The sequence below is a fragment of the Cyprinodon variegatus genome, unplaced genomic scaffold (genome assembly GCF_000732505.1).
Source record: "Cyprinodon variegatus isolate N-32 unplaced genomic scaffold, C_variegatus-1.0 Scaffold114, whole genome shotgun sequence".
NCBI lineage: Eukaryota > Metazoa > Chordata > Actinopteri > Cyprinodontiformes > Cyprinodontidae > Cyprinodon > Cyprinodon variegatus.
This window is the reverse complement of record NW_015150567.1, coordinates 410-9,901: the sequence shown is the minus strand read 5'-3', so window position 1 is coordinate 9,901 and position 9,492 is coordinate 410. Positions and strand designations below refer to the sequence as shown.

Sequence of the window (9,492 nt, the reverse complement as noted above, 5' to 3'; positions counted from 1 at the left end):
GATTTGAGCCCCGAAGAAGGTCATCTCCTCCTTCTTATAGCTCATGAGTCTATGCGTTGGATCATGTTGATGTTTAGCTGTCCGTATCAGAAACTGACACGCCATCCATGTCTTGAACTCCATGCAGCTTGCTTCTATGCCTCAGGGTTACAGATAGCTCTCCTCCAACAGTCCGGCTCCAAGATGCGCCCATATCCTGTGTATTCTTAAAGACATGAAGGCTGTCCTGATTAGATGACCTCCGTACACACAGTGACATCCACCATTTGAAGGAAGGCCTTCTACTCTGTCTAATCTGGCTAACAGAATAACAATGCACATGATGTATAAATAATAAACCTAACAAGGCGTAGAAAAAGCTAGAGAATTGGGAAACACAAATTTCAACAAAAGTGGCTGGAAAACGAATTCAGGACATGGCTGCAGCCTGTCGACCGTAAAGATAACAAAAGATTTTGCTGTGTATATATGATATTCATGGGTACTTGTTGATGGCATTAAAAAATTTCTAAGAGCATTAAAAAGCATTGAATTAGTTACACGTTGCTGTATAAACCCTATAAATAGTGTTTAGATCTGCTGAAATGCAGAGTTGGTAACTAGTGACATGTACTTGAGTAAAATTATAAAAGCAAAATAACTTATAGGGCTATATTACATGCTTCATACTTATTACTTTTTCTTGAGTTATATTCTTGTAAAACATCATTACTCCTGCTTAGCAAACTTACTGGCTGATCTGAGTTTCTCCAAGATCAAATGTTTTTGCATTAAATCTAATCAGTGGAAGGTATTACCTTTTCCTAACATGTTACCATTTTCACTGTGAAGATTAGTTTCATACATTTTTATATTGAGAAAAAAATTGACTTAAGTGTTTCTTTCGCATAGACTTTGTTTTTGCAAAAATAGATACAATACCAAAACTTGCACATAACATTTGTCTACATGATTTCTAAACATTAAGTTAGATTGATTCAGGATCAGTACTTGAGCTGCCTTTTAACGAAATATTTTTTATTCTTACTTGATTGACTGCCTTTACTTTAACTTGACAATATTTTTAAATAATTCTTTGTCGAGTATATGTTTGCGGTACTCTACCCACCTGCTGAAATGTGCATTTATAGCCCAGATGACTAGAGCGATGTGGCCGTTCTGTCGTATCTACCTGTATTTAGTTTTTAGCATCTGTTGCCATTTTGATTTTTCTTTTCTATACCTGTTGTGTATCCATATTGGTACAGCGGCTTGAAGGGTTTAAGATTTCCCCCCTTTTGCTAAAGAATACATATTCCTTCAATTTTTACATGTTTTGTCTTGTTGCCGTGACAAATTGATTCTGTTTAGTGTGGGTTTTATTCGCATAGTTATGTTAAACAATAAACTGCCGTTTCAAACTTTCTAATCAACTCTGAGCAGCATGTCAGTCTCTGAAAGAAAATCAGCATCATACCATGATGCTGCTTTTCTTTCTTGTTTTGGCTTTTTGCTTAAAAGGCCTTCACATACTAACTGAATTTATAAGGAACAGGTGTTTAAACCATGACGAAACTCCTGCACTCAATGCCGTTCACCCATGAATAATTTTTTATTTCATTTCACAATTACCTTCAGCTTTGTGTTGGTGCATAAAATAAAACCATTATAAAATATAATAGAGCTTTAGGTTGCATTAGGAGAATAAGGATGCCAATTAATCAGGATTAAGGCATTGTATTTAGCCACAGATGTGATTTATTATCTTTTTTTTTTTTACATAAACTTACTCTCTTTCCATAAAGTGGAGAATTTCCCACGATGACATTTTCACAATTAAACTTTGCTGTTTTTCTGGTTCGAGTGAGCTTCCTGTATCAGAGAGGATCTTTGCTGGTGGCCGACCCTTGTTGCTGCACAACTGAGAACATCTCCCAATCAAGATGACTAGCTTGTGTATAGTATAAGCAGTATATTCGCGGATGATTACCTTCATCGTATTCCAGCCAAAGTCCTAAACCAGGAATATTTTTCTTGTAGAAATGTGTCTTCTTGTGACTCTTTTAAGGTGGACTCTATTATTGCTGCCCGCTCTCCAGCACGTTATAACTTCCAAAAACCAATACTCTCAGGTCTCACTCACATTCTGCCGGAGCTCTGAGCTACAGCAGGTGTAATGAAAGTCAGATGCAGGTAGCTAAATGGCTAAAGGGCAGCTTGTTAATTCTATTTAATTATTTCTAATTAGACAAATTTAATAAAACATACATTATAGATGACGAAGTACCAACCCTTGTTAAATTAATGAAAATATTAAAGCTGTGTGTCTTCAAACCCTTTAATGGTCCCAACCAAAGGTTCTGGTCTGCGTCGGATATCTGGGTGGCGCTCCGCCCCTCGAACCATGAATAGCAGATGATGAGTTATCTAAATAACTTAAACTGTTAGTGTTGCAATGAACAGAAACTGTGAATATTTTTGAACTCCTGTGTGATAATCCGCCATTTGAGCCGCATTGATCCCCCTTCTGAAATAAATCTTTCTCTCCTGCGAAGCAAACATGCTGCTTTTCTTATCACAATAAAATCTTAGGGGATTGTACTACTTTCCTTGTATAAAACTATGAAATTAGTAGATCTAAATCTAAGGCTTCTATAATGAAAATTGAATCTCTGTTCAGTCTTTTCATCTGTAAAAAGGTGAAAGAAAAACGAAAATCTAAAGCTCTGTCAATAAAGTCTATTCGTAAGAATAATCCAGCTTACTGAATGAAGTTGCTACTCCACCTTAAACAGAAGAACATGATAAAATCATTGATAAAATAATAAAATCATGTATCACTTGTAAGCGGGATCAAATAACCTCTGCGCATTTCTGACGTTCACGTTCCTCTCATTCTTTAAAGTCATTTCTCTGAGGAGCTGCCGGATAGATCATCTATTAACAGCCAAACATCTTTTTCCATCGTTGCTCCGACTTTTACATCTCTTTTGTCCTTGCTAATTTGCCTTCTGCTTCCGTCTGCCCAGAACCTCCCCGTCAACCTTTATTGCTCATTTCACTTTCATCAGAATGGTGCGAGTGTGGGTAGCAATAACAAAACGTTTTGTTGGTATAGCTGTAAGTGAGCTGAATTTTAAGTTAGACGCCTGCTTCCCTCTGTGTTATCTCTCTTTCCCACTCATGCAAACACACATCTGGTTTAATTACATTCACATTAGTCATTTTTTATGATTTGTTTTGGCACTGATGTTAGATGAAATGCAACACTGAAACGACAGGAATTTAGAGATTTATTTTTGTAAAAATGCAAGAAAAGGATCTACTACATGAACAAAGTATGTGATAGAGGAAAAAGAAATTGAATAAAAACTCTTATATTTAAACATTTGTCATTTTTAACCATGTTTAAAATGTATTTACAGTCTTTGTAGGGAACAAAACACTCATTATCATGCAATTAACAACAGATTTGACATTAGTGCAAATGTTGATGATAATCTCTCTCGTCAACAGGGTCCCATAGACAATGACGCTGTGATTCATGTAGCCCTGGTAGCGGAGAGCCAGAGGTAAGATGTGTGTCGTTATGTGTAAATCTTAATGTGTGCTTCACCATAAAGGGAGGTGAGTTTGGGCTTCTTTCCTTTTTCAGCTAATCGTGGAGTTTGACCTCCATCGTCACACCATCATCTGTCACTCTGCTAATTATGTGAACTCATGTCAATGTATATGAATTCTTGAAAATGCGCGTGAGACAGCTGGGGTGTGTGTCAAATGGGGTCAAATGAGTGTGAAGCCTGTAAACCCTTAGCTTCAATTACTGCTGCTGAAAATGCGCCTGTAAGGACCTACATCATCATCATTACCATCTTTTCACCGCAGTTTGAATCAGTGGCTGCTGCACAGACGACGTGGGATTGACAGATTTATATTTCATCCATTTTTTTTTAATGCATCTTAAGAAGCAGAGCTTCATGTTTGACTTAAAAATCTCGATCATTGTAGAATTAATCAGAGCTTAATTGGGTAGTAAAGATAAATCAAATGTAGTGTCTATCACCTATGTGAGATGGAGGTACAGTTCTTACAAAAAGTATTTACATTGCTGAACTTTTTCCATAGTCATTTATCCTAAAAATATATTTATTCTTTCACTTAAAATTCAACACATAATACTCAATTATGTCAAAAAGGGAAATGTATATTTACGATTGTTTCAAATTGATCAAAGATAGAAAAGTAAGGAATATACTTACAGCTTCTACCATGAAGCCCCACATTCAGCTTAGGTCATCACAGTTTTTACTGATTATCCTTTAGATTTTTTCCAGTTTAAATAATTCTTTGAAGTGCCCAATCAGCACAATGGCTCAGTTTGCAACCATCATTGTTCATCAGGGTCGAGCTTAAATTTAAATGAACATTTGGCAAGATCTGAAAATGGCTGTGCATGGAGATCTCCCATCCAGCCTAATGGAGCTTGAGATACACTGCAAAAAAAAGCTTGAATTGCCGCAGAAGTTGGATCAATAATAAGAAAAAGGCTGTGAACACTTACGTAAATTAGATACCTTGTGGTTCTGTTTGTAACAGATATGCTACAAGCTGAAAATACCCTTTTTCACATTGTTAGAATGTGGATTGGGTTTAGAAATTTGGTTGAACCAATTAGACTTTTTTTTTTGTTCTGTTTCTAATCTTTGATTTTAGGATTCACTGATCCTAAACGGTTATAAGTAAAAATAACTCATGTCGAAAGATCGCCACGTAAACATTCTTAACTGTATTTACTCCCAGAAAAATTATTGTTCATTAAAGTGGTCATAGAATGATTCTATAGGGTATTTGGTCCTTTAGGTCTCTGAATAGGGTGTGTAACATTAGTTGGGCTGAAAATGGCATATTTGCTGTTCTATGAGCCCTAATGCAGCCTGGTTAAAAGCCCCAGAATGAAACGACAGCTTTTCTTCCTTTTATCGTATGATAATGAATATTTAGATTAGCTGTGCTCTGATTGGTTGGTTTACAACAAGCGAAGCTGCTGAGGAAAGACGCATCACAGCAACAAGCACTCACTCACTGAAAGGTGACCAGACATCCTCTTTTTCCTGGACATGATCTACTTTTAATACCTAAAAAAATGTCTGGGGTAAATTCAAAATGGTCCTGGTAGACCACATTCCACTTCGCGGGCATCTGTGAACAACTATCTATATCAGGGAGACTCCTAGCCTCGTGAGGCCATCCTGATCTCGCGAGCTTTCAAGGTTTCACTCGCAGATCAGTCTGGAGACTCTCCGTTAAAGAAAATTTGGAGCCGTTCACCAAACGAACGTCCAATCAGTGTTGGCTTTGAGGCGGGTTGAGGTGTGACGCAACGAGAAGCGCAACAGTTCAGTCTAAAGAACATGGTGGCTTCAGCCGATGAAACTAGCGTTAGCGTGGCTATCGAGCAAGTTTTATCGGAATTACAGAGTATTTCTTCTCCCGACTGGTTTCGGCAAGAGTAGCCTGGCTTGTGGTTGTGTTTTCGTCGTCGCTCTGTTAGTACGTCATATGCTTCGTTGATCTGATTGGTTTATTTGGTCCGTCTATCACCAACATAGGCCAATCAGCTAACCAGTATTTTCGCCCTTCCCAAAATTACTTCAACGGAAGGTTTCCAGATGGATATGCGGAGCAAATCCATCTGGCGGAGTCAGGTTAGGAGACTCCCGGGAGACTTGGGATGTCCGTTACGGGCTCCAGCCCCCCTCCTCCGGCTGAGGACAGGCGGCTCATGGCTTTCTGCTGAGGTCTGGTCCAGTCAGCGGCCCAGGAGTCAACACTTCATACCCGCCCGCCCGCCCGGGGCATGACACAAGTACAGGCCAGAACCAAATAAGGCAACATCCCTGAGTTCAGGTCAACTCGGGGCTTCATTTGGATTTGCCCGTTTTAGGTAACAACTTTAGAATTGTGAGATTTGCAGAGAAAGGAGGTGTCGATGGGGTTTGAACTTCTCTGTCTGTCCATTTCAAACACTGAACCATTGTTATTCATCAATGACAATGGAAACTCGGTTTTGCATTCTATGACCCCTTTAAAGGTATAGAGGCAATCTTTTATTTCCGGGTGGATCATCTAAATCTCTGTTTTTCAACCCTGGTCCTCAAGGCACCCTGCTCTGCATGTTTTTGATGTTTCTGAGCTTTAGCACACCTGATTCAGATGATTGCAGTTCAGCAAAGCCTTATAATCTGCTATCAATTGATAACAGGTGTGTAAAAGCTAGGAAACATGCAGGGCAGTGTTCCTTGAGGACCAGGGTTGGAAAACACTGATCTAAATAAGTGTTTTGGATGAGTGAGGAAAAGCAGAGGAAATAAGTTATAAAGTGTAAGATCAAAGGTGTCAAAAAAGGTCAAAAAAGGTGTCCCCTTTTTCAGAAACCCAAATCTGGTGACCCTATTAGACTAGATTGTCGTATCCACCTCCCAAAAGCCAACTCTTGTCAAGTAAATTCACCAAATGCTGCCTTCTTCGCCTGACTCACCAAAAACAATAAAATATCAGAATTACAAACAAACTTTTTGAATGTTACGGGCGCCGTCATGTAGATTTGCTTGTTTCCCTCTAGAGAGCAGTAGTACCGTAGATCGTCACTAGGAGGCGATTAGCAGTGCAAGCGTGAGGTGTAAACTGTCGTAAGGAACTGAGCTTGGCACGGTTAACTGATCCAAGATCCGTCCAAACTCGAAACGGATCGGTTTTCACAGGGTAGTGTAAACAGGGCTAGTTGAGCCATATGCTGCAATTAATGTCTGTGTATGACTTTAAACTGACCTCAAAGGCCATGGCCACTCTAGTTGATGACATCGTACCGGAACACTAAAACAGTTAAATAACTAAAACATTAATATTGCTTGTTAAGTCTGCAGGGACTGAAAGTCGTAGGGAAATCATATTTAAATGTCAAATCATTCTGGCTTAAACATGTATATAAAGATATTCTTTTTCAGTAGATATTGTCCCAAAATGTTTTAAATTTCTATTTTTAAAAAGTCTTAAAGTCTGTGGGTGGGTTTCTTTGTTTTATGCACTCCAGTTGGTTATATGTCAGCTTGTACACCTAAATTCAGCCAATCATGTATCAATGATCATCTGTCAATCAAAATTTTTTAGTCATACAATCTTCATTCATATATCGCAGCTAATATACGCAACGGTTGAAATAAGGATCATTTACTCTTTATAACTTTACCATTGATTGTTCCCGGGGATGGACGTCTGTGTCTTCCTACGGCGTAGAGCTAACATAACTGCCAGCATTGCGAGGTCAAACATGTACGGCTGTAAGCCTTTTACACCAAACGAAGCTTCTGACACCCTGGCGTCCTCTTCAACAACATCTTTGTCCCCGCTTTCCTGCTCTAAATAAAAAATGAATGATGGAGGAGACTCATCCACAACCTCTGACACAAAACTCTCCTCCTCCTGCATGTTTCCGCTGACCATAGCGTTCCTTGACAGTGTTGTTTCTTAAGGGCGGGTTATACTTCTGCAACCGCACACATCAACCAGTTCAGGTATTGATCTGCACTGTCGCTCTAGAATTTCTAGGGACGCACAACAGTTTCCCCCCAAAGTGCAAGGGGGAGCTTATTCGAGAACTTGCTAGAACTTCGGTGGTTGGTCGCGAGAACTTAGCCGGCGCCGGCGAGGAGTGTTCCGCTCCAGTGTTCCAAAACAACAATGGCGCGTCTGCAAGATATCACTGGCACGGAGATGGATCTAGAGTTGCCGGACATCGAAGAGGAACAGGTTCTGTTAATGGAGCTGGCAAAAAAGACCGATTAACCTTTTCGCCGTAGTTGTCCATTGTTTCTTGGTCTTTAAAAATGGTGCGTCTCAGCACCGAATCGAGAAGGACCACCAAACAGACAGCAAGAAAGGCATATGAAGGAGTAATCACAGCTGCTTGTTTGTCTGCGCACTTCCGCTTGAGGTCTGCGCGGGTTTGCGACCGTCCGACTCGTAGTCAGGATTTTTTTGAGGTGCACAACGATGGTTGCAGGACCTCTGTGTGGGGGGCATCACAAGCATAAATCGGCTTTAAGTCCCCAATTTAGTGCTACTTGGTCCCAATGTAATTTCCCATTGGGAACCTACTAGCACTAATTTGCCAACTAGTTAGCAACGATGCTCATGTCATCTCCCAATGGGATCCATGTTAAGAGATGGAGAAAACCCTGTCCAAACAAATACCTGCCCTACAAACACTGTAAATTTTTGTCAAAAATGGTTTCAATGTGACCGACAGCTATCCTTTTACTTGGATTTTGCCAAATTTCATCTGTGTATGTCATTCAAACAAACTGGTTATGACGATGCAAAAATAGCTTATCAGAAGTGTTTTTGTGCACTCTGCTTGGTTGAAATGAATGTGAAAATGGGGAGAGATGGCTCCAGTTTGGGTCTGTCTGGAGGCCTTTTAAGGAAAGCACTGATGTAACACAAGGTTTGTAATGCAGTGCTGTAAATAGATAAAAAAAAAATTGCAGTTTGTTGACATGAAGCCTTTGTTGACGAGCACTGCTGGGGGAGGTAATGGCATAAGGTATGCAAAGGGTTGAAATGAACAGCTCTAGCTTCCAGTTGACAACCAGGTTGATATTAGAGAATCTTTAAAGCCAATTTCCTACTTGATGTTCTTTGCAGAGTATCGAAATTTAAATGAGCATATGTTCTTCAATTTCTTTTTGATTGTCACACTATTGAAATTGTTGAAAAGCTTAGAGTTAAGTCTTCTGGGATCTGTTAATAACTAAAAATTATACCAAAAAGACTTGGTCCTGCTTTTGCCATTGCCCCATCACATATATTGTCTCATTGCATAAGGTTTGCAACTTGAGCTGGGCCATTGTATTAACATAATCATATTGGTGTCCTGCTCTTTTATATATATTAACCCTATTTCTATTTATTTATTTTTTTTCTCAAAACCTTTTTTTTTTACTTTGTCTCTTTAGGCTTCAGGTGTTTTTGAACACATATGGAATTCAGACCCAAACACCTCAGCAAGTTGAGCCAATCCAGATTTGGCCCCAGAAGGAACTTGTCAAGGTAAACTATGATTAAGCATCAACAAGTTTTGCAAAAAAAAAAAAAACATAGAGATCTCCACAATCCTTTCTACCGACTCTCTCAGCTGTCTTCCCAGCAGCAGTATTCATTTTTTTAAAGTTATACTTCCAAATCCATTGGTTTGTTTTTCTTTGAATTGTGTGTGTTTATTAAGTTGCCATTATATCATACAAGGCTTACTTGTAAGATGGTTTTGTCATAAAAGACAATGAAACACGAGCACCGATTCCTTCTAAAAAAACAACAAAAATATATATAATAGTATTTGGACTTATTTTGGAATTATCTTAGTATTTGGGTGACTTATTTTTATTTCCTACTGTCAGAGAGACAGCTGGGGGGATTAAAACAGAGCAGTGGAGCTCTGCATAAAGCAGTTTTCTT

The 9,492-nt window shown here is 39.1% G+C and overlaps 1 protein-coding gene across 1 annotated transcript in view; it reads left to right on the top strand.

The window, feature by feature from the left end:
- phkb (phosphorylase kinase, beta) overlaps positions 1-9,102 on the top strand; it is a 145,938-nt gene extending 136,836 nt beyond the window's left edge. The window contains exons 14-15 of the mRNA XM_015375180.1: positions 3,496-3,551; positions 8,994-9,102. Coding sequence (XP_015230666.1) covers positions 3,496-3,551; positions 8,994-9,102 — 165 coding nt within the window. The remainder of the gene's footprint in view (positions 1-3,495; positions 3,552-8,993) is intronic.
- The last annotated feature ends 390 nt before the right edge of the window (positions 9,103-9,492 follow it).